The following is a 26,730-nucleotide window of genomic DNA, read 5'->3' on the forward strand; positions in this document are numbered from 1 at the left end:
GCTAGCTTGTAATAAATTACACTGTCCAATGCATATAAAGTATGTTGCCAACAACATTTAATTAGATTACACATACTCCACATTCAAACGCTTAATGTATATGAGCTGAAAACGCGAGCAGTATTTCAGCAAAACTAAAATGTGTCATTATTTTCTTGTTATTCTTTGGTTTTGTTAGCGTTTATATCTGATTCACCCATATTAACATGAGATCATGACACACTAGCAGCTGCCAAATGTTGGCAAGATGGTTCCCTAAGCTAGAAATACCTTAGATCAGTAAAAAGCTACGACAGGTACAAACCCTTTGGGTCCCTGTGCAGCTTCATATTAACATGACTTCATATTCACTTCATATCGAAATTAGTTAATTTGAGACACGCTAGCAACTACCAACTATCAACTGTTAAGATGGTTCCCTAAACTAGAGATAGCTAGGATAGTCCATAGCCATAGCCACCTCTCCGCGCGTATGCCAAAGAGGGCAGAGTAACACTGTGCGTGTTACAAACTACCAGAAGGTAAAATATGCATTCCCGTGTATCGGACGCACCCAAGTATTAACCGCAGGGCTGAGGAAATTGAGCATAATCGATGTATAACCCATAGTTTAATATCCTAATAATAATATCCTAAAAATAAAAACTGCTTTAGGTTTCAAGTGAAGAATGTGCCATAACTTGTTGTGCAACTATAGGCCTGTTATTATCAGGACCATCAAGAATACAACTATTACATTTTTAAAATTATCTGAATTCCTATCTGGCAGCTATCTGCCGCAATCGTAAAAAAACTGTAAACACACTCTATGTATTTACATTTGAAAATTTTAAAATAGAAAGTAACGCACTTGTGAAAAGCTGATTTTAGTACCCTCATGATTGTTTTTGCCATATTAACAAATATCAAAATCAAAGACACACTCTGTAGTCAAAACCTTTCCCCCAATATTGAGTATACTTATAGCTGTTGAGTATACTTACTAAAAAAAATACTACTCTGCGCCCAAAATACTACTCTGCCGATAGGTATAGGTATCAGGTAATGGTACGGGTAAGGGTACAACTGAACAAGGACTATTTTGCAGTCTTTGTCCGCCTCGTTTCAGGGATCAATGATGACAGGTTGCAATGGCCGTGTCCATGGATACTACTGGACCAGAACCCTCGCATCCAGAAGCGCATGTCCCAACAAAGGAGTGTAACAACAAGTACTGAATTGTCTCTTCATGCTGAGGTTTTAAAATATGCCTATCATACCATACTAATCCAGTCACATTTCCAAAAAAAGTTTGTTTGTTTGTTTGTTTGTTTGTTTAAAAAAAGTTTCTTGCTCTCTCCCCAATAAATGCAGGATTGTTTGGCAACCCACTCATATGGGAAAGTCATGAAGATGACTATGTCTGGACATCATATGTTAATAATGGAAGAGGGTCCTTAAAGGAGGTGACATCTTCTTACTCATCACTATGCAAGGTGGGTGACCTATGACCCCTGATGTAGGCTACCATAATCCTGGGCCATAATCTTCCAATATAAAATATGGAGGTACAAATAGCATAGCAGCGAAGACATGGCATGAAGATGCTCCCAACACAACTTCCTCCAGCACCACCACCCCCATGACTGTCAAGTACAGTACCTGGAAAAATACTCCCTTATAATAATATATGACAAATGATATTGTATGACAAATAGCTTTTCTCTCATGTGGTTCCTAAATCCAAGGCAGGCAGAGAGATAGAGATAGAAATGGGGGCTGGGGGTCTTTATCTTTATGTTTTGGCCTTGCAATACAACTCTGTAGTAGATTATCAGAAAGTTCAAATAAAAATAGTACTATAAAATTAAAGTAGAATAGATACATATGCAGAATAACCATGCAGCTGAAACAGGGTTCCTAGGCAGGCTCCTAATCTGGATGCTGTACGAAATTACAGTATATCTTGTGAGTGAACTTGAGATTCATGATCAAGCAGCGGCTGTGACCACTAAAAGTTGGCCAGCATAATATCCAAAATGGTAATCTTATCATGGTAACAAAGGAAAGGTCCCCACACTGGATTTGCTCAGACACCTGGGGTCAGGAAGCAAACTGAAGTGTGACTGACTGCAATTAATCATAGTATGGGAATGGGGGAGGCCATTGAGAACCATCTCAGTCAGAGAAACCTGATTATCATACAGAACAGCAAAAGGTTGCCAGACCTATTTGGATTTCAAGCCTAGCTGATTAACATTAGAAGCCTAGGAGGTGTCTTAAACAGTATATATGGCTGGAGTTGGAGATTCTTGTGGTTCAGATCTGCACCGCTGAATCCGGAGTATGTTCCACGTGCTTCGTTACTGCACTTTAATGGAATAAAGATTGCTGCATCAAAAACTAAGAAACTTCTCTTTTCTTACAATTGGCGAGCCACCCATCTTGCAACTTCTGAAAAAAGAGGTGACGTTTCTTAAGTAACTGAAGCAAGTAGCTGAAAACACGAAGTAGTGTGGTTTAGGCCCGAAGGGCTGTGGCCTAGCCAGTACGTTTTTTTTAGAACTTTAGAATGGAAGATATGATTGTTAAATAGATCACAAAACACAGTTTGCAGGGTTTTTTTACGGAATAAAGAACAAAGAGGATAAGCCCTACGAGTGGGCAGGGTGCCGGTTAGAAAATGATTCCAAGATACCAAAACACAAAAAAGGGAAAGTTGCAAATGCCCTTCAAGGACTTCTTGCCACATACAAAATGACCAAGACAAGATTAGACCAGATAGAGGCAGAGTGAGAGCTACTGAAAGAAGAGAATAATTCACTCTTATCACGTCTTAATGATGGGGCGGCACACATAGAAAATCTTCAGATTCATGACACACTTTTAAAAATGGAAAATGTGCAGTTGCAGAAAGAAGCGGGAACTCACAAGGCTTATAACAACATGTTGAAATCAACAGTGGAAGTGTTGTCAGGTGAGTTAGAGGAGGTGAAGACTGCATATAATTACATAATGCAAAACAGCGCACATAAGGTTAGCCAGTTCTCCAAGCAGCAACGCCGAAAATGAGGAATGATGGAAGAAACATTCAGATTCACAGGATAGTCAGTGCCAACATTCAGGTTGTCAGAAGTGACAATGAGGAAAGGGGAACATCCAGCAGCCTTTGCAGATAGGTTACTGGAAGCTTTTAAGACATACAGTGGCTACCCTGACATCATGACTGAGGATGTTGGCTATAAATTTGCTTTGATCAACAAAAGTGATCCCCAGACTCACTCTCCCATAGAAATGTCTGTGACTCATCTCTCAGGCTATGATGAAATTATACAATAATCAAGCCACTTATAAGAAATCACACCCCGCTGCAGCTATAGGAAGTAGGCTTTCCCAACAGAACAGGAGACTAAGAGGGCCAGAAATCCCCTGTTCTTGTCAGTGTATGTGTGTGAATATGATTTTAAGTTACTTAGAAATAGATGACTCAAGAGCGAAAGAACCTGACAAGAAATAAACTGTATCCTCCCGCACTCATTGTGCTGCTTTGGATTCATGACATCATCCTCATGTCATCCTCATGTTTTTTCTTCTTCTTTACAGACCCACGACAATGAACTCCCAACTGGTTATTTTAATAATAGTATTGTTTGTGGGCTTTATGAGTGTGATGTGTAAGGCATGCTCCTCCAGGCAGGTCCAGGAAGTCCAGGTGCCTGTTTGAAATTGAATGGGATGGTGTAACAACACAAGCACTCTATAAAACTGGAGTCTATAAGGTTTTCTGTCATTGTCACCCGGAGATTCACTGGGTGTCAGGGCCAAAAATACATTCTGGAGTCAGAATTAGCTAGTATAATGATTTTGAAAGATGTGGTAACCACAAAAGAAAGAGAAAGAAAGTCGAAAGCGAGAACTGCACACTTATTTGGATGAGGTGGTCAATAAGTATGTGTGAATGAAATGTCAACTTGTCACTTTGAATGTGAAAATAAATACAGCCTTTTTAAGAACCCACCAATCAGTTGTATGTCTACATTAATGCAATTTATTGCCAAATTTAAAATGTTTCGTCATTTAATGCAGTTTGTTAATATACTGTATTTCTACAATTAGCATGTTGAAAATGAAACCTGTTTTGTGTCTTTACTTTTCTCCTAAGCGCAAATACCAAATACCAATACCAAAATCGAACTATCAAGGTAATTATGTTGGTAACCTCATAGTCTGAATCATCGTTAAGTGATACAGGTGTCTCCCAAAACCATGGCTCAAAGGTACATACTACTATTGATGGAACGGTCTTCCTTGGGTATGTGCCCAGCTGTAGCCTAGGGCCTAGCACTAATGCAGCTTTACTGACGTCCGTCGACTCGTCTAACTTGTTTTAAAAGGAACGGGCTACCTTTCATCCTTTCCAGTTCGGTATGTGAGGGCTGGATGTCGCGTCTCCAAATGTCGATTCAGATTTTAAGGTTTGAGCGCCTCATTAGACAGCTTTAAAACGCACTTGACACACTGCGCCCTGGGCTCAACGACGACGTCACCTCCATTCACACAACCAAATCTAATATAATCAGGGTTGTATTTACGCTGAATTTGAGTAGTTTTCGGTAGTATGACGTTACCAGTGCTGTCATTCTTTAAATTTTTCTACAGCGTTGGTAACCTTTTCACGGACTGGTCTAGTTACTTTCCTAGAGAAGTCGTGGAGTGGAGTCGTGGAGTGTGCTTTCTGTCGGGTGCTTTGCATTACAGTGATAACTTAAAGACGAGCTGCTTCTGTGATCGCTAAATTCAGCTTGACAAATGCTACATACAACTTTAGTTTTGTCGATTGTTCCGTCATTTTTAAGCATTAACTTCAACAGAAACTTTCCGCCCAACAATCCCTCAGCTCTCTCCATCTTCAACTACCGTCTCTGTCTCTCCTATCTAACTGACTGCAGGCATGCGGCGGTTTCGTGTCAGGGGTCAAAGCACACCGGAAGTAAACAAAGTTGCGTTAAAATATTTTATCGCATTCATCTCGGCCACAATAATCTCATAGATTAACGCGTTAATGTTGACATCCCTAATTAATATTGTTCTCAACTAAAAATCTGTTCTTCGTGGAAAATTCGTTAAAAAAAAAAAAACCTGAAACATTTTCGTGGCCCACTGGATGGTGCTCGGCGGCCCACCAATGGGCCGCAGCCCATGGGTTGGGAAACCCTGGCCTAGGCGTTCTTAAATATTATAATATACTAGGGTGACCAGACATCCTCTTTTCCCCGGACATGTCCTCTTTTCGAGACCTAAAAAATGCGTCCGGCAGGGATTCCAAAAACGTCCGGGATTTTGCTTCGTCGGATATTATTTTGTGTTTCTCTGGGTCTTTCACAAACTAGTTATTACGCCCTTACAAGTTTTGGAAATGGTATTTCCCTTACGTTCCACCTTCTTGCGCGAGCTCTGACTGTAGAGAGAACATTGGTCGACCGATCTCAGTGTTGCCAGATACACGATAATTATCCTCCAAATACGACCATTTTGAGCCTTTGGTACGATACTTCACCATTTCCAATCTGGCAACACTGAGCACCTTGCCGCCTCCACTAGTTGCATGGTTTACAGCACATGACATCTGCAGCCATGCCGAAACGTAAATGTAAGTTCACGGACGAACTAAAAATAAAAAATACGCATGTTTTCGCCTCGGCCGTGATGCTTCGGAAGCTGAGTGCATGACATGCAGAGCAGGCACTTACGTGTCGGTGGCAAATAAAGGTGGCAGCGATTTGGAAGCTCACGTGCACTCTGCAAAACACAAAACTGCAGCAAGAGGAGAGAGCTCATCGAGTAAAGTGACAGACTTTTTTGTGAGTAAAACAGACACTTCTGTTACGGCTGCAGAGGGTACCCTTGCTTTTCATACAATAAAGCATCACAACAGCTACAGATCAATGGACTGCACATCTGGTTTGCTAAGAAAGGTTTTCCCAGATTCGGTGACAGCTCAACAAATCTCAAGTGCTGAAGGGGATTCTGTGCACCCAGTAGGCTACAATTTCAAACACATGACCTGCAAGGACTTTCATACCTATTTGATAGGTAATCGCCGACTCATGGGAAAGATTCAGTCTTCAGAGAAATATGCCCAACCACATGAGGACTGAAAAGTGTCTTAATTTTCTTATTTCAATATGTGGCCATATAAAGAATTTATTATTTATTATTTAGAATGTTGTATTTGTTATTATTATTGCTTTAATACATGAGGACTGAAAAGTGTCTTCATTTTCTTATTTTAATATGTGGCTATATGAAGTATTTATTATTTAGAATTTTTTATTTGTTATCATTATTGCTTCAATATATGGACAAGACACATTAAAGAAGCGCTGGACTAAATGCCACAAAAAAGATTTGTTTTACATTTGCACTTTGCAGTTTTGTTAAAGTTCAATAAATAGATGTTCATATAGTAATTTGTGTCATTTTTGTCATTTCATTTGTATGCATTCACATGGTCATGGTGCGCCATGCTATACACTACCCCCCCCCCCCCCCCCCCCCCCCACGCCCCCTGCCACGCCCCCCCGCGACGAAGTGTCCTCTTTTTCACAAACTCAAATCTGGTCACCCTATAATATACCTCCTACTGAAGAGAATACAATAAAAAAAAAATGCGATCAGTTTAGCTTGCCGGCTATTACTGCCAACTCTGCCGACTAGATACTCTACTCTACTCTACTCTACTCTACTCTACTCTACTCTACTCTACTCTACTCTACTCTACTCTGCTCTACTCTACTCTACTCTATTCTGCTCTGCTCTGCTTTACCAACTCAATGGGGCCTGACCTTGCAGGCGAGTCCCACCAGCAGAACAATGTAGCCGGCATCACAAGAGGCCATGTCAAAGCCCATGTTCAAAGCACACACACACACACCTTTTGGTTCATGGCTCAATTTGTCCTATCGATTACAATTTATTAACATATACACATACCACACACACACACACACACACACACACACACACACACACACACACACACACACACACTCACACACACACACACTTTCAACCACATCCTGTACTGTAATGTCAAGTCCCCTCTTTTCTCATCCTCTGATCTTCTGTCATCTCTTGATGACAAACAAGTATAAAAGATGTAAACAAACAGTTAATATGCTTGTGCCCATATAGAATTAATTCTCCTAATGAATTAGATTAGAGCAGTTTTAACAGTAGCACTCACCACTGCTCTGACCTATTTTTTTGTCAAGCTACAAAGGTCACAGTCTCAACAGTTTCATTTTAACCACTTTCTGCAGAAGTAGGGGTGTGTGTGCTTTCTCATCATCCCAGAAAACCCACAGACCTATTTTGTGTTTTACAATGGAACTATGAAACTAAATACCACAAAGCGTCATTCGAGGAAATCTTCACTCAGTGCTGATTTTATGTATTTCGCTCTTTTGAAATAATGAATCTATGAAGGCCTATTTCTCTTTTTTGGTTCAATGTGAAAATGTTAAGCTAGGACAAATTGAGCCATGCACTTATGTCTTTTCACCCAACTGTGGCTAAACTGTTGGAAATACTTCCGCTTTTTAGTTTCTATAGAGCATATATAATCGTCCTGATAACTTCCTGGAGATATGATTAAGGTCAGACGTTTCACAAAGCCTCTTCTGCACTGCTCTCCTGACTCTTCACCTAGGTACATCCAAAGAAGGTATGCATTTTCAGTTGTTCCATTACCAACAATACTACACATTAATAGATAGATAGCACCATTTAAACTTCAAGCTCTTATACACAGAAATGTGATTCTATGTCTAGGCAAAATGCATCCCTGTGTTTTTCTCTTGGTGAGCTTGGCATGTGGGTTGGCCCCATCACTGGTATGTCTACCCAAATAATTAAGCAAAGCTTTTTTTACCACTAAGTATGTGAATGTGAGGTTTTTTATTTGTTTGCAATATTAACCCATACCCTTTTCTGTTTAGCCTCATCCAATAGTTAAAGGTAAGCTTTTTTTTTTTTTTTAATACAAAAAAAAAGTTAGTTTTCCTTCAAAATGTCTCCACTGAAAAAAAACAACAGCAAAAAAGCACATGTTCTTTTCAGAACATGGAGTTAAAGTTGATATTTATAGAATGAACACCGATGTGTATGATTATAACTACATACAATACCATACATACTTTTATGTAATAAAACAATTGTAATGTATTAACATATACACATAGGAAATTACCTTTTGGGTAGCTATAAGTAAGTCTGTCTGCCTTTCTTTTTGTGTGTTCTTGAATGTATTCAATTCTTTCACAAAAAGTTATAAATGTAAAATTAATAACATTAATTAGAAAAATATCAAAATTAGTTTATCTTGTCATTTACTCTCATTTCATTCTCCTTCTTTTACACAGATAAAGACATCGACATTACAGAGATAAATAAAGGTAAGCACCAGTTAACTGGAATGATCAATAACACTAAAAGCCTAAATGATCAGTAACACACTAAAATACTAAATGAACATTAACACTAAAATACTAAATGATTAGTAACACTAAAAGACTAAATGTAAATGAATACCCAGAAGTAACAGTCTGACTAAATGTGTCTACAGGCTTGGACCTATTTGAAGGTGACATCAAGATGGTGAGTTGTCATTTTATTTTGATAGAATATTATCAGGGTAGTTTTCTATCACATTGCTTTCTAAAAACATACATTTGCAGTGTTTCATGTAAACGGTTACATTTGACCCCTGACTGTAATCCTGTACCTTCTATGGGGAAGCTTGCTCAGGCATTAGCTGTGCAAAACTATTCAAATTTTACCCAAACTGTAACTAATTTCCACTATCTATTCAAGTCTCTGATTTATTTTCTTCTTTATCATTTTGCATGACTCTCCATTGCCCATGCTTCCATAGGCGGCCAAGGTAAGGGACCTTGTCAGTCCTTCGATGCCCTTTGATGCACTGGGTTATTGTTATTGTTATTGGTTTGTCTTTGTAATATAGTAGCTCAAGAGAGGATGTAGATTTATGAAAAGACGTGTTGATGCTTGTTTTAGACCAGGAGGAGGAGGTCCATTCGCAGTGAACAGCACCGCTGGCCCCTACCCGTCCCCTATTATTTGGACCGGAGCCTGGGTAAGAACAGGTCTTATAGAGTGATAATAATCAACATCTTTTTCTTTCAACTGCGTGGAGTAAATTCTTCATTTGTGTTACTTTAGATATGAATGCAAAAGGAGTCATCTTGAGAGCTTTTGAACAGTTCAGACTGAAGACATGCATTGACTTCAGGCCCCGCCGTTGGGGAGAGCAACATGTTGCAATCAAGAAGGACACAGGGTTGGACTTTGCAATGAATTAATTTGTTATGAATTTTGATGATGAAATGTTCAGTTGTAAGCACAAGTGTTTTCATTTTGTAGATGTTGGTCCCACGTTGGAAAAGAAGAGTGGAAGCAGGATCTGGCCATTGGCCCTAACTGTGGCACTGTGGCTAATGTGGAGCATGAGCTCATGCATGCTTTGGGCTTCTGGCATGAGCAGTCCAGATATGACCGGGATAATTATATCACAATCAACTTGGAGAACATTGAAGCAGGTCTCTATTTTCTTTCTTAAAAACTTGGTGACATATAAGGCTGATGTTACTGTGTATGTATAGTATATATATATATATATATATATTAGGGCTGTCAGCGTTAATGCGTTAATCTATGCGATTAATGCGGCCGCGATTAACGCGATAAAATATTTTAACGCAATTAACGCAACTTTAAAAAAAAAATGCCTTTATTTGGATAGGACATGAAGTTATGACAGGAAGCGAGGCGGAGAAGAGGTGGGGAGAGGATTGGGAATTACATCAGGCCAGACTTGGCCTACCATTTTATGGGAGCGATGAGGGACAGGTGGGGCTTGAATAGCCCCCCTTGTTCAAAGTGGGGAAAGACAGAAAAAGTTTGAGAACCACTGTGGTAGTTGAAGATGGAGAGACCTGAGGGATTGTTGGGCGGAAAGTCTCTGTTTAAGAGCCAAAATGACGGAACAATCGACAAAACCAAAGTTGTATGTAGCATTTGTCAAGCTGAATTTAGCTATCACAGAAGCAGCTCGTCTTGAAGTTATCACCTTAATGCAAAGCACCTGACGGAAAGCAGTCCCAGGTTAGATGATCGCCAACCCACACTCCATGACTTCTCTAGGAAAATAACTAGACGAGTCCGGGAAAAGGTTGCCATTTGGGTTGCCGGTGACTGTCGGCCCATCAACATAGTTGAGGACAGTGGGCTGATTGAGGTGATTCGAATTGCTTCAGGGGAAATTCTTACGATTTACCGTTGAGGGGCACCATTAAACAACAGTGTCTAAAATACACGCTGTATGAAGTGATTACTCGTCAATTTATAACAATTAGTCTTAAGAAGAAAAAAATACTTTTAATCGCGATTAATCGCGATTAATTCATTTCAAAATGTGCGATTAATTAGTTCATTTTTTGTATCTATTGACAGCCCTAATATATATATATATATATATATATATATAAATTATATACTATATATACTGTATATTAAATATTGAGGTTCACACATATGTGCTGTGTAACGGGGTGAATATAAGGATTTAGTATGTTCTGTTTTATTGTCATGTTGTGTGAAGTGTCACTGCATTGAAGCCACTGTATGCTTCTAGGGAAGGAGCATAATTTCAAAATCAGAACGACCGATACCAACACCCCATACGACTACTTCTCTGTCATGCACTACTCCAAAAATGCCTTCACAAATGGAAATGGACCAACCATCATTACAAAACTGCCTGAGTTCCAGAATGTGATTGGACAGCGACTGGATATGAGCCACTATGATGTAGAAGAGCTCAACAAGTTCTATGGATGCAGTAAGTATCCATATATTGGTTGCTGACAATGAAACTCAACACCTAAAACAATCAGGTAATTAAATGTATGCATCAAATTTAAAATGACCCCTTTTCATCGTTAGAGTTACAACATTTAGGTTTGAACTATTGTTAAAGTATGTAATTGTAGCTGGCCAGTTAGGTTTTATAATATCATCAAATTCATTTTGATGGAGAATGTTAAACTATGTGAGAGGAAGATTAGTCTTGTATAGTCAGAGTCAGTGAGGCCCTCTAGTGTCTCAACTTAGAATCTCAATAGGTTCCAGCCAATTATATCTTCTGCCTTCTGTCAACTCATATGCCTTCTGGATCCAGGAGCCCTCAAAAGTAGGATCAATTTACTGCATTGCAGATAAACGTGAGAGAACTGAAAGGATGAGTTTGTGCTTGGAAGTGCCAAAGAGACGTTTGTTTATGAAAATGTTGCATATGAAAAATCTATTTAAAATGAAAATGTCGAAAAAGTTTTCTTTTAAACCACTGTTTGAGCATTTCATGTGAAACTGAAAATGTTGCACATTGACAGATAAATCCATCTCCTTCCTGGACCACTGCAGCTTTGACGATGAGAGCCTGTGTGAGATGAGTGTCTGCTCCAGAAGATCACGAGGGTGGAGGAAAGTGAGCCACACTGCTGCAGGTCCCCACTCAGACCACACCTACCTGGGCACTGGCTCTCAAGGTGAGGTTTATATTTTGACTTGGTTGGTTTGTGTGATCTCCTCCACAGGACATGGATGTGGACTTTTCTTGTTTTCATAAAATAAAACATGAGAGAGGTGCAAACAGCTCAATTATTTTATTCATTCATGTGTGAAATTGTTGAGAATAATGTTATAGTGCAACACAGCTACACTACAACAATCAACACAATACAGCAAGGAATGATTTACTGTTCCTGTCATTAGAATGTAGCTACTGGGCCTTGTAGTTTTTGCTGTTCATTTTTCCCAGGCACAGGCTTCTTCATGCACTTCAGCACCAAGAGAGGCAGCGTGGGAGACTCCGCCAGATTGCAGACCAGGAGGATGACCCCCAGAAGAAGCTGCAAGATCCAGTGCCTTGAGTTCTTCTACTACCACAGTGGGAGTTGGTCCGACCAGCTCAACATCTGGATAAGAGAGTTTGACGGTGTGGATGACATCATAGGAACTCGCAGACTCACGAGTCAGATAAAAGGTACTTAGCTCTGAATAACAAACAATTATAAGACAAATACCTAAACACCTTATACAGTTTGTGATGAATTCACAAATGCAGTAGTTGTCTTTGGTCTTGATAACCAAACTGTAACATACTGTACATGACCTTGAGTCCCCAGAAATCCATTGTTTCTCCAGGTTCCCCAACTGATTACTGGCAGCTCCACCATGTTCCTCTGGACGCCACTAAGACCTTCCAGGTGGAGTTTGAGGCCCGCAAAGGAGCAGGGGCCTCCAGGGGTGGCTTCTCTGTGGACGACATCAACCTGTCAGAGACCGAGTGCCCCCATCACACATGGCAGATCAGGAACCTTGAGGAAAAGTTAAAGGCCAGCAACACCACACCTATTCTCTACAGCCCGATGTACTACTCTTATGATGGCTATAGATACCAGATAAGGGTCATATTGGAGAAAGACAAATTAGAAGTCTTTGTCTCCCTTGTTTCTGGGAGAAATGATGACGCTTTGCAGTGGCCGTGTCACTGGAGACAGGTGACCTTCACGCTGCTGGACCAGAATCCTCACATCCAGAGGCGCATGTCCAAACAAAGAAGTGTGACCTCAACTTCATTATGGCTCAATAGCGGTGAGTTTTCACAGCTTACATTTGTGTAGGAAGAATGATGAAAGACTGAAATGTGTAGCCTGTGAGTCCACTTTTTGTCAAATTCAGTGACTTGCTCCTCATGGTCCTCCAGTTGCCCGTGTTGTGTTGTGTGTGTGTGTGTGTGTGTGTGTGTGTGTGTGTGTGTGTGTGTGTGTGTGTGTTGTGTGTGTGTGTGTGTTGTGTGTGTGTGTGTGCTCAAGAAAAACGGCGGTGTTCGTACACAGTCCTGGCTCAAACAAACTCAACAAACAAATTCCAGCCAATCATCACGTTGCTTCAGGAGCATGGAAAGGAGCGGATTCATTTGATTGGCTATTGAGCTAAAATATCAGCAACCTTTCGCCAAAATCATTTATATTCAAGCTGTTGATAAAATCTGTGTACAGTATTTACATTCTGTAGTTTTTTCCTGAATCATAGCCATGTCTCACTAATTGAATCATAGCCATGTCTCACTAATTGAATCAACAGAAGTAGCAAAAGTGTTTTTCTTATTCACCACAAACGCAGAAATCGGCCGTCCAAGTTTATATGGCACTCTTCTGTCATCTGGCATGTATGCTAATGCACTGTGGGACGGTGGTTTGAGTATGTCAGCCACTGAGCTGAGATCCAGAGAGTTCCTCAAGGGAGGTGATGCCTTTCTCCACATATCTATGCAGGGTGAGTGTTAATTCATTCAATAGTGTGAATTTTGTCAGCAGCTTTTTTCATTTAGTCTTTGTCTCAGTGCTATGTCAAATGTCCTTTATCATATTTAATCATCTTTATCCTGTCATTGTAGTCAAGTTTTAATTGACTTAAAGCCTAGGCATTTCAGTCTTATTTTAGTCAAAGAACACCTTAAGTCGGCTCAAAGCACTTTTTGGACAATAGCTCGACAACCGCTTCGCCGAAAATTATGACATTTTATGCAAATTGGCCTCAAGGAGGCGCATTAACCCAGCTCATTACGATTAGTTTGTGGAGTGGTGCTGCTAATGTTCAAAATGCAAAAAAAAAGGTAATATATATTATATTTTACACTGCTTCAAACCCTGTGCTTTCGTTTGTTTTTGTGGACCATGTGCTTTTGTTTGTGCCTCGTTTGGCCACCTGCTTCTGTCCTAAATAAATAATTCGAACTTAATCTGCTTTTGGGTCCTGCTAACCAGAGTGCAGATCCAGTCATTGAATAGTTTCATTGAGTCTGCAGGTGAAATACTGGTAATCATTTATTCTTTTGTTTGCAGACATTTCTCCTCTGCGTCACCAGAGCGACCTCCCTTGTCCCAGCATGAAAGGGAAGACCTTCTCTGTGTCTCCTCTGCAGCAAACTGATGATGATGGACCCTGTGTAAGATCCCATACCAATCAAAAGTCATTATTAGCTTTTCATAAAAAGTACTTTTTGTAACACTTTAGTTTAGGGAACATATATTAACAATTAACAGAGTACTAACATGTGTCTGTATAAGTGCCTAATAAAGTCTGCATTAATAAATGTAATTTATTCTTGGTACATCCTTAATTACCAAGTAGTTGGTCTCAACCTAAGCTTTCTGATACGTAATAAGAATAAAAATAGAAAGTTTATAGCCTCCTACGCACTGTCCGAATATGTTACTTATAGGGACACAATGATTGTGGAATAGGTGTTCCTACCGACAAACAATCTTTTATTGCTCAATGCAATGGCACATCAGATCCAAGTAATGGTAATTGCACTCACCCAGGCTGCTAGTGGTGATTGGGAGGCAGGGTCCCTGTTTAAAGTGGAAACTTGCTCAAGGGCAATGAGTGCACTTCAATCAGTGATACCTACATAGTATATCATCACTGATTCAACATAAGTTCCCTGTTCTATAGTGAAAGATAAGTTTCTATACAATCTGACTGAAATTGTGAAAATGGACCTTTACGGCTACAGACACATTCATCCTTAATAAACAGTAAATATCTCATTATTCCTTTAAAACAGGTTCCCTAAAGTGAAGACTGTGAATGACAATGTAGAAAGGATGAAATCCTTGTGTGTAAAATTTGTATTCCGAAGAAAAGACAATTTCTCAGAACACACGACATGCGTCTAAAGCACCCTACCACACCCTTCCAAAGTAACCATCTTGTGTTTGAAAAGCATAGTTTTCAGTGGCAGAATATGCAGTTTTAGTGTGGACGTTTCTATATTTACCCGGGTTAGTGTGGACAGGGTCTAAGTTTGCTGTTACCTCGTGAACCAAAAGCTCTAATTCTAATTTTAATTCTAATTCTCACTCATCATCCATGGTGGCAGGAACACGCAGGCGCATTCTCCCCTCTTTTAGCGGCGCGCTAATAACACTAGAGGGCGGAGGTTTTTGTTTGATAAATACTACGCAAAATGCAGAAACACCTCGTGCGCTGTATGCGGTTTGGCAAAGGCGCTGATTACGTTGCGCTCGCAAATGTACGTAAATGAGGCCCTAAGTGTCATATTCAGACAGTATATTAAATGGCTATAAACCCTTTATTTTGATCCTTGCTATATATCAGTAAGCCTAGGTTCAGACCAAATAGTTGGTTATTAATGATGTCCCAAAAATAAATTACCTTTGTGTGAATAACAAATTGGTGAATACTGGCCTAATAAATGATTACTGGTTCTTAATGCAGATCTTATTGGGCACTAATACAGGCACCAATTAGTTATGTGTTGATGGCTAACATTTGTTCCCTAAAGTAAAGTGAACTTTTGTAGTATTATTTGTAGTGGCCTTTGTGCTGAGAAAAAAAAACTCAGATTTCCTTTTGACTGTGTGGCCCTCAGACCAGGAAGAGGAGATCCATCTCTACCGCTCGCAGGATTTGGTCACGGCCTGTGACACGTCTGCGCTGAACTCCGCTCCAGCCATGCCCCCCCTGTTCAACGTTGGATTCACACACCTCCGCTACAGCCTGTCACATTCACTCTCCCAGCTGCACTTCAATCATCTTCCCAATCGTCTGCGCCTTATCTTGTTAACCATTGTGTGTTCTTCCGCGCCCCGGCGCCTAGGACTACCGTGCAGCGCTTCGGCCTCACGAGGCTTCTATTTAGTTTGCCTTAGTTACTAGATAATCTTCCATTTAGTTTGCTTTAGTTACTAGATAATCTTCCATATTTTGCCTTAGTTATTAGAGAATCTTCAGTGCTTTGCCTTAGTTACTAGAGAATCTTCTGTGCTTTGCCTTAGTTACTAAAGAATCTTCAGTGCTTTGCCTAAGTTATTAGAGAATCTGGTAACACTTTATAATAACTACACACAATTCATCATTTATTAAGCATTTGTTACCTATTAGGTAATGGTTTGTTCACCATAAGTTATTTATTGTTCATACATAATTTATCACTAGTAAAGCATTTGTTCACACAGGTTTGTTCATAGTAAATAAGCCTATCTAAAACATTTTTTTGTAAATTCATGAATTACACTTAATTAATAACAAAACAACCATTTATAAATGAAATCATGTTCCCATTATAAACCAGTTGCAAACTGCCGCAACAGCATTTTCATTTATAGTTAGGTTGTTCAGAGGTTGCCGCGGCTTATATCATTTCTGCGATTAGATCGCCAGTTCCCGCGGTTCCCAGCAGTGCTACGAGCCTGCGCCCCGCCGTGGGTTTTGACTGTGCTCTCGAGGATTAACCCCTCAGTATCTCCGTGTCTGCATCAGCATCTCCGTGTCTGCAACCTGTTGTCTGCCCTGTGTGTTCCTGGCTGTCTCTGTCTGCAATAAACTCTGTTCCAACTATTCCTATCTCGAAGTCGGTTCGTTCCGTGACAATCAGACTAACAGAAGGAGATTATTTGGTATAGTTTGAAGAGAAAGAAGAGAAAAAAAATTATATTGCCTTTAATATTTCATATTTCTATCTATTCAGACCAAAATTTTAAAGTAAGGAAAATGTGTATACCACTTTAAAAAAAATGAATATAAATAAATACACGAGAGGGGATACATTTGATGGAGATAATTTGCAAACACTGTTAATTACTTAAGAATATATGAATCATGTACTTATGTAAGCAGGAACATGGCTTTTCTGTGTTTCTGCGTGTGTGTAACTTAGAATATTAGGTGCCACTTAGTCTGCATATGTACAAGAGCATGTTTAGACCAGAGGTGATAAGAAGGGTCGAACTGTGCTTCTTCCGACTTTGTGCAAAACTTCCATTCTTTCCTCGGACGTCAGAAATCCACCACATGGTTATCCGTGCTGAACGCTAAACTTCTGTCTATATAAACCTTGTGCGATCAAGTGTTTGTAACCCCCCCCCCCCCCCCCCCCCCCCTCCCAGCAGCTTAGTTTGACGATGACCGTGCTGAGTAGTCCTTTACGGTGCCAGTGCGGTTAGTACGTTTATTTTATTTTATTTATTTATCTCTAGAAAATCTTTGTGTTTTTTACAAGTGTTTGTAAACCCCCCCCTTTTTCTTTCCTACTGTGAGGCGCATTGTGTTACTTCCTTGTATGAAATGCGCCGTACAAATAAAGTTTGATTTGATTTGAGATGTGTTTATCATTGCTTTACTTTCAGCCTTGGGCTGGGAGTGAGCCCGATTGCAATTGTTGTTTTTCTAATAAATATACTTATATGCAGCTCCAGAGTCCTGAGGTAACTAGGGTGAATTTTCACCTAACAACATTCACCTCTTTTTGTCCAGAGGTGTAAAAAGTACTGAAATGTTGTACTCAAGTAAAAGTACAATTACTTTGATGTAATTTTACTTAAGTACAAGTAAAATTACCCATCTAAAAATCTTCTCAAGTAAAAGTAAAAAGTAGTCCATTTAAAATGTACTTTAAGTAAAAGTTACTTTGTTACTTTCAACAACTTGATAGGGGCCGCTCCTATATAGCTCAAAAAAGGACAAGGGGTCATAAAGCCAATACAAAAACTTGTTATTTTTAATTAAAGGAGAATCTTAGGAATATAAGTGCAATGACATTAAACATGTCAAACATCAAACATTAAACATGTCAACACAACATTTAAGAACTTTTGGGAGGACATGTCAGGGCATGAACCACATGACAGATAAAATAAAAATGCAGCTGCCCCACTGTATATTTAAACTTTGGTTACTTTACTTGTGTCCACCTTAAGAGCATTAGTCTACAAACTTCTTGTTGAGTTTGAGGAGCAGCTGATTTTCAAGGTGAGTAGAGTTCATCCGGGCTCGCTTTGCAGTGAACAGCAATCCAGCACAGCTGAAGAGTTGCTCGCAGGCGGCCGAGGCAGGTAGGCCAGTATTGAGGGTTTTTTTTATATTCTGGAAGGAGTTCAGCAGATCCATATTGACTGAGACACAGGCTAGGTACCCTTCTAACTCCCCTGTACCTTCTGGCCTTCATTGAGGAAAATAAATCATCTTCATCTGATGAATGTTGTCCAACTTGCTCCAGCCTCTACCTTCCGGTCAAGGTGTTGTCTGACATAGACTAGACCTGTAGAATGACAAACATCATAGTATTGAGCTGCCATCAAGAGTGCATCATAGCACAGGAATAGCTATAAATAGCTATTTGAGATGACAGACCGACAGTATCTATACAGAATTATAGCATTATTTTCTATTTCTACATGCATCACAACTCATAATCCTCAATTCTTGCTAACCGAGACCCCTGAGCATGAACATGAAAGACGTGCACGTTGCAAAGCCATCACTTATCGTTATCAATATTTGACTAAACATCGTGATAAATTCCAGATAACGACATACACATTGCCATTGACTTGTCCAACTCTCTGACAACGACGGTGTGCGCATTCACACACACGCACACACACACACACACACACAAACACGCACACAGACACGGACACACACACACAGGCATGTATGCCGCCATACACAGGCACACCAGATATCACCATCCTGCATATCGACAAACATGAGGTCACCTGCCTCGTTGACGAATATTCCCCCCATGGGGCTCCAGTCCGGTGGGTCCATGGTGAAAGGGCATGAGCCAGTCCCAGAGCACATGCTCCTGGGGGGCAAGGAGCTTCTAACTGGAGGTGGAAATTTGTTTGACTATGAGAAACATGGAGAAGGTAGGTAGTGGATTACACAGGCCTGGTGGAACACGATGTGAATAAGATGTGATCTGTAGGGGTATTTGTTGTTGTTGTTGTTGCTGTTGTTGTTGTTGCTGTTGTTTTTCCCAAAACAGTTATAAAAACATGCATATTTACAATCTACAGAAAAGTCAAGGAACAAGGCAATCTCTTTCCTTTCTCTTGGGATCTTCTCCTGAATTGTCTTACGTAATCTTGATCATTGCTAGCGTCATAGCCAAAAGGACATATGACAGACGCAACCATCTCGTTGTTGATGACGAGGAGACAAGATTTAAATTCTCCATTAACATTCATGCTTTTGTTGTTCAAATCGTGTCATACCGTAAGTAATGGTCACAGTTTGTCATAAATCATTATCTAGTATCCATCTCCTACTCGAAGGCGGTCTGCTTTGACTTGTGCATGAAACCACACACCCTTCCTGTCACACACGAGCACATCATGGCCAAAAGGACATATGACAGACGCCACCATCTAGTTGGTGATGACAAAGATTTACCTCAGATAAGATTTTGATTCTCCATTAACATTCATGCTTTTGTTGTTCAAATTGCATCACACCTTAAGTCACAGTCACAGTTTGTCATAAATCATTATCTAGTATCTATCTCATACTTGTATGTTTTACCTACTAGTACGTTTTCTTTTGTTGCTTTGACTAAATGTAAATAGTTACGTTTGAAATGTGACACTGTTAGTTAGTGTATGACAACACATTATGCAGTACATTCTCCATCTGAAAAATAAAGATACAACAACCCATCCAGCAGGGGGCAGCAGAGTCTGTGTTATCAATGTGTCTAAAAGTCACCTCTATGATTTGATTGTAGAAAAAAATGAGAAAACACAGAAAAAAAACATTTAGAGGGTGAACCTGGTCAGAACCACTACTTTAGTCTTAATAGTAGATTTACTTCATAGAATTGTCCAAGAGTCTGGGTTGAACTAATTATGTTTTGCAGATGCATCTGTTCCAATGGCTGGAATTGCTTAAATTGAAACTGGAGGCTGAAATGCAGTGTTTCTGGTCCTTTAAGTCAATGTTCTGTTCTGAAGACATTGTTGAAATGACATTGTATTCTGTTGTATTTACTGTCAGAGTACTCATTTGTTTTCACAAGTTTATAATGCCTTATCCTATCTTACAATAATCTTAAAAGTGAGAGTCACAACCAAATATCATGAACAAACTCCAAAGATGAGCTGGGCGCAGCCAGTGTATATAGTTCATAGTTCCTCAAAACATGTTTCATAAGCAGGCACAGGACATTATTCTGAGACAAGACGTTGACCCTTGTCTGAACCTTGTCTGATCAGTAGGTGTCTGTCAGCAAAAACAACATGTATCACTTCAGCAAAGTGTCACAATCATTCATACCGCAAGAGTTGGTTCCTTAATTCAGTACATGTAAGCATTCAGATTAAAAATAGAATAACAATGTATTCAATTTCTCTATCAATCCTCCATTTTATTATATTTTAATCCCCAGGACAGGGGGCACTTCATCACCATAAGCAGGTGCAGTTGGCTGAGCATAGTCTTCTTCCTCAGGGAGTGCAGAGTACATGATGTCTCGTTTCTCCACGGCAGATTCTATTGCCCTGAGAACGAGAGCTTGAAAACAAGGTATCAAACAGCAACCAAACAACACTAAAATTGTAAGCATAATCCCTATAGCTATTATTACACTGGTAATGGTGTCCATTGACCAAACCACCGTCCCATCAGGTCAGAGAACGGATCAGAGTAGCCAGAGTTCTCAGCCAGCTCCAGCGAGAGGGATGTCAGCCCCTCTAGTGCCTTTGTGATGGAGCCATCAGGAGCTGTATTATACTATATTATAGGATAAATATGCAACAGGCATCTCCAAACATTTTGCAAACACCCCCTTTCTCAGCCAATAACATGTCCAAAGCCATTCTATTTTGCCATGTCGTTAAACTTGTCTAACTGCTCGTGTATCCCTTGTATCGCATCTTGAGGGTAATCGACAAATCTCTGTTGGTAGATATAGTTTATCCAGTCAACAATTTAGTTAATAGTAGATTCCCACCCAGCCGTTATCTGATTTCTTGCTTTAAATTCATCTGGGACTCCCCTGGGTACCCCAATTGCACATAGATATTTTGAACAGACTCGCTGTTATATCTACCCTTCCTGCCCCCACCAGTATGCATACAGAGCAGAGCCTCAGCCACCACATGACCAAGATCCGAGTCTAACTTCCCCTATGAGGGCGAAGAGTCGTTGGTTTCTTCACCAGGGTTGAGACGAGATGGAGCCTATTGCCCACCTCCCCTTTGTAGCTGGCCTTTAACTCTTCACCACCCGTTGGGAGTTCAGCCGCCCTCGGCACCTCTTATCAGCTTACAGTGGCTCTGGTGTATTGTCGCTCGTTCAGCGGTCTCGGTTCTCTCAATACAACTTCGCTATTTTGTGTCTTGTTCCACTTCTCTGTCTGTCTGGCCATGTACGTGACTATGTCATTTTCAGGGGCATTTACGCCAACATTTTCAGCAATATTGAAAAATGGTTCTCACACATATGGTTTACCATGTATGATTTCAAATGGAGTAAGTTTCCCTTGACCCTTAGTAATATGCATTGACAATTTTACAGCGGACAAACAGTCTACCTAATTTCTTCCAGTTTCTGCCATAGCTTTTCTTAGTTTTCCTTTGATCGTTACATTCGTTCTTTCCACCAGCCCTGCTGACTGTGGATGATAGACACAGTGTACTTTGTGTGTTATTTCTAGTATTTTGCACATTTCTTATATCACTTGGTTTACAAAGTGAGTTCCATTATCGCTATACGTTAGTCTAGGAATGCCAAATGTGGGTAAAATCCAATGTGTCATTTCCTTTACCACCGTTTTTGCATCAGCTTTTGCTGTTGGAAAGATTTCAACCCATTTAAAGAAACTGTCAATTACATTTCTTTTGTTGATACATTGATAGTTCAATAAAGTCCATTGCTATTATGTCAAATGGATAACTTGGACTTTCTAATTTTCCAGGTTTTGGTTTAAGATTGCCTTGCACATTATGTTTAGCACACACCATACATTGTTCACAAATTTGTTTTGTGTAGTTAAAAAACCCAAATGTGGTAAATGTTCTTTGTACTTTGTCCTCCCTTTGAGACATGGGTAACACCATGGCTCACTCTCGCTACCATATGAAACAACGCTCTTGGAAGGACAGGTATCCCTCTATCATTGTCTTGCCAGAGTTCTGTGTCGTCTTGTGAACAATTATGCTTTTTCCATTTCTGCTTTTCTGGGCTATCAAGGTCAACGTTGTTCACTTCCTGTTCTGACAGTTTCATGTTTGCAGCTGCTTCTTTCTTTGCTTCAGCGTCTGCAAAAGCATTTCCTCTCGAAACTGGATCTTTCTTGTTTGTGTGAGCTTGACATTTAATAATTGCTACATGCTTTGGCAATTGTAGCGCTTGGATTAAGTTATTTATGTGCCACTGGTTTACCCATGGATGTTATCATTCCCCTTTGGGCCCATTGCCCTGCATATGTATGGCAAGTAGAAAAAGCATAATTAGAGTCAGTATATATATTCGCTGTTTTTCCTTCTGCTATTTTGCATGCCTCTGTTACCGCTGTTATTTCTGCTGCTTGTGCGGACATGTTACTAGGTAACTGTAATACCTGAGTTGCTGTCACCACCGCGAACCCTGCCGCATTAGTTCCATCTAACCTCTTGGTACAGGAGCCATCAACAAACATCGTTATTTCAGAGTTTGCAAAGGGCTCATCTTTTAGCCCTTCTCTTGCCGCCACCCTCTCATCAGTTTCCCCCACACAGTTATGTGGAATACCTTCACTTGGAGTGGGCAGCAACGATGCTGGGTTAACAGTAGTACAGCGCTGGATATTTAAGTGTGGTTGCGATAAAAGAGTTATCATGCCGGACAAATGTCTATTACGGTAAACACTTTTCTTTGCGGTTCTAATTCATTCAGCAAGGTATATGGGTCTGGCACAAGCGGTGCTCAAGGCACCAGGGCATTATTTACAGCTTGTAGGTAGGACCATTCTCCACCCAGTAGAAAAGTAGGAAAAATAGGAGTATTGCACAGAGAGTCAGGACATGGCACAATTACTTTTTTCTCTCTTAATGCTTTAATTATTTGCTCTATTCCTACCTCGGCTTCAGGCTCGATAGGATATTGCGGTTTATACTGTCTGTAGTTGCTTTTTGGAATAATCTTAACTGGTTCAACACCCACCATTAATCCCACATCCACGGGTCCCTGCGACCAAAACCCTGAGGGTATGTCAGTCAACAGAGTTTCCTAGTTCCAGAGTTTCCCTAGTTAATTTTAACCCATTTTTTTCTTGGAACCATGCCTATTCCCAGCGCAGCCATTAAATCTCTACCCATAAAATGTACTGGACATGTACTTGATACTATAACCTGCGCTATGGTGTTTTCCCCACTAACTTTATCAGTGAACATTGTTGGCGCTGTTACGGGTTCTTGTTCGATGTGTCCTGAAGCTGACCTCGTTTTAACTACTTCTTGTGACAATATTGTTCCCTTTGGCATACAGGCTCTTATTGCTCTTTCAACTTCGACTAAGTTTAATCGATAACTTTGCACTAATAATCGAAATTCCCTAGTGCACCTCTCTGCTCCCTTTTTAGGGATGCGGCACCCCTTCTACTGCCCATCATTTCTGCATGTGTCCAGTGTCGGTACACATACACCATGGGCTCCGCACCCTCTACCCCTGTGGCTGGATTAGGCAATTCGATCATTGGATAGAGACCTTTCGGTTGGCCAGACCGAAATTCCTCATCCTCAAATCGATCTGTACTAGTATTATTTATTTTAGCAGTATCGTCATCATCATCATAATACACACATTATATTTCTGCCTCTATCAGGCTGCGATGATGATGTCCCCTCTCCCTCGTCCACGTCTCTATAAGGAGGCGGACTTTGGTATTCTTTTTGCTCTCTTTTATTGCGAGTCCCTACATACTCATCATCCTCTTTCAGACCTAATAAAACTTTCTTTCTTTTTTTCCAGCTTCTTTCTCTGTCTCCTCCTCCAGCTTTCTATTTACATGCTATGTTTTTTTCTTTCCCTCTGAGCATCCACACTTCTACCAGTTTTAAGTCTTTTCTCTGCTGTTTATTCTGCTAGCCTCTTTTCTTATTTTATCACCAACATCCTTTAATTCAGCCTTGTTTAGATTTCCACTAAATCCATATTTATGATTCCAACGGTGAAGTCTTTTTGTACTACCCGGATGTGCGTCTTCCATAAATGTAGCGTCTCCTTTTAATGCTTTGGAGCTCTCTGCTTTTTAGGTTTTCGAGTCTCTTACTCTGGTTTTCCTAATACCACTTAGGATTTGAATCCTACTCTGGTTCCTCACACCACTGGTTTCAAAAAAAAAGAAAAACCCTCTGTAGACCCCTGGTCCTAGGGCACTTCTATACGTATGAAGATTTGACTCACAGCCCGAGCTGTCCCTTCTCCCGGTTCCTGGTATCCCATAAAGACGTTAATATTAATGAGACAGAGACCAGCAATCAGAATTTCAGCGCTTTATCTTTCGCAAAAGAGGGAGAGTGTCACAACCAAATATCATGAACAAACTCCTAAGATGAGCTGGGCGCAGCCAGTGTATATAGTTCATATAGTTCCTCAAAACATGTTTCATAAGCAGGCACGGGACATTATTCTGAGACAAGATGTTGACCCTTGTCTGACCCTTGTCTGATCAGTAGGTGTCTGACAGCAAAAACCACATGTAGCACTTCAGCAAAGTGTCACATTCATTCATATCGCAAGAGTTGATTCTTTAAATCAGTACATGAAAGCATTCAGATTAAAAATAGAATAACAATGTATTACATTTCTCTATCACCTGTAATAAACACAAATGCCATCATTGACAGACTTTTCTGCTTCATTGCTCCGTTTATCCTTATTATAGTAACCTTATGAGGACATTGTAAGCTTTTCTACAACCAATTCTTTGAATGCTGGCTCTTTCAATTTGTATCCACCATTAATTCTATATATTTAATGTATATACCTTCTTTTATGTTTCATGGATTTTTGTCCATCATTTGTACGTATTGACGAGTGCTGCTGGTTTCAAAAGCCAGCCATTGATTTACCTGTCAAGTGGGGTCATCTTTGGCCAGCCAGGGGTGGGACAGTTGTGAGGTCTGAGAAAATTAAATGAAAAGAGAGTAGGTCAGAGTCAATACACAAGGCCGGAGAGTGTTGTCATTCCTCCCGATACATTTGAGCAAAATTCCATACTGAGAGCTTAATGCAGAAACATCTAGTAAGGTTAGAGTTGTTTGGACTTAGGAACTTCATATGAGCAAGGCTACTCATTTGCCAAATATATTATTATGAGGGAATATTTTTCCAAGTACTGTACTTGGTGGAAGTTGTTGTGGTAGCATCTTCATGCAATGTCTTCACTGCTATGCTGGGGCATTGAAGAGTATCTTTGTAAAGCAAACTGGAGATGTCATGTCTGGAAATACAAGAGTGAGCATTTATGTCTTCTGTTCACACCGGCGTGATTATTTCATGGATTTGTACCTCCATATTTAATATTGGAGGATTATGGCCCAGGATTATGATAGCCTACATCAGGGGTCACAGGTCACTCACCTTGCATAGTGATGAGTAAGAAGATGTCACCTCCTTTAAGGCATGAAGAAACCAGGCCCTCTTCCTTTATTAACATATGATATCCAGGAGAAGTCATTTTCAGGACTTCCCCATATGCGTGGTTTGCCAAAGAACTCTGCATTTATTAGGGAGAGAACAAGAAAACTTTTTTTAAATAAACAAACCGAATTTCTTTTTTAGAAAATGTGACTGGATTAGTATGGTATGATAGGCATATTCACCATGAAGAGACCATTCAGTACTTGTTGTTACAATCCTTTGTTGGGACATGCGCTTCTGGATGTGAGGGTTCTGGTCCAGTAGTGTAAAGGTCACCTGTCTCCATGGACACGGCCATTGCAACCAGTCATCATTGATCCCAGAAACGAGGTGGACAAAGACTCCAAAATAGTCCTTGTTCAGTCGTACCACTAGCTGATACTTATACCCATCGGCAGAGTAGTATTTTGGCCTGAGGAGATAAGAGTGATTAGGTCTTGTGTTTAACTTTTCCTCAAAGTTCCTGATCTGCCAGGGGCCCGTTCGTCGTAGAGTTGAAGCTAAGTTAATCAATTGGCCTTTTAGCCCGTTAAGATTAGCGAGCTGATTGAGAACAGCAAATATCGGTTCGTTAACGGCTGATCCGCATATTATTAATGTGGTTAATTTCAACCAGGCTAAACTTACCGGGGCATTTGCGCGTGCACGTCCTACTTCAAAAGGCAGGAAAGGTCGATCACCAAAACCATGATTTTCTAACGGTATAATGGTTCTAAACTCAAAGAAAAGGGCTCCTTTTTTCTCCGCTGGCGAGTAGGAGATGAACATGAACGCTTATGAAGAATACAAGACCATAGTCATGGCAAAATTCAACACCACCACCGCTGTGAGAGCAAGGTGTGTTGGGATGTTTATAGCGTAATATCTATGTATGAATACCTGACAGCAAGTGTCAACTGGTACAGAGGTTTCCTCTACCGGTTTGAATCTGCAAGGTTGCTAGTTCGAATCCCCTCACCTCCTTGCTCGATGTAGTTTTACATTTCCTTGGAAGTCGCTTTGAATAAAAGCGTCTGTTAAATGACTAAATGTATTAATAACAAATGCAATAAATTGAAGCAGTGAAAATAAATTGTCTGTATTTCTCTCTATTCTTATCATGAGTCCACCTTAATCATTTTCTACAATAATGATATTTATAATGATAATTATGAGTGCTTTGTTCTCCGCATC

At 40.2% G+C, this 26,730-nt stretch overlaps 1 protein-coding gene across 1 annotated transcript; it reads left to right on the forward strand.

The window, feature by feature from the left end:
• The first annotated feature begins 8,139 nt into the window (after positions 1-8,139).
• LOC105896370 (meprin A subunit beta-like) lies at positions 8,140-15,592 on the forward strand. The gene is made up of 12 exons (XM_031576048.1): positions 8,140-8,143; positions 8,403-8,435; positions 8,606-8,637; positions 9,058-9,136; positions 9,223-9,340; positions 9,424-9,599; positions 10,694-10,900; positions 11,451-11,606; positions 11,879-12,103; positions 12,265-12,714; positions 13,968-14,071; positions 15,524-15,592. Exons 1-12 carry the CDS (start codon positions 8,140-8,142, stop codon positions 15,590-15,592), a joined length of 1,653 nt encoding a protein of 550 aa, XP_031431908.1.
• The last annotated feature ends 11,138 nt before the right edge of the window (positions 15,593-26,730 follow it).

Source organism: Clupea harengus, chromosome 11 (genome assembly GCF_900700415.2).
Source record: "Clupea harengus chromosome 11, Ch_v2.0.2, whole genome shotgun sequence".
NCBI classification, from domain to species: Eukaryota; Metazoa; Chordata; class Actinopteri; order Clupeiformes; family Clupeidae; genus Clupea; species Clupea harengus.

Coding starts and splice junctions, on each gene's coding strand:
- LOC105896370 (XM_031576048.1), top strand. Junction 8,436..8,605: donor CATTACAGAGATAAATAAAG/GTAAGCACCAGT, acceptor ATGTGTCTACAG/GCTTGGACCTATTTGAAGGT. Junction 11,607..11,878: donor CCTGGGCACTGGCTCTCAAG/GTGAGGTTTATA, acceptor CATTTTTCCCAG/GCACAGGCTTCTTCATGCAC.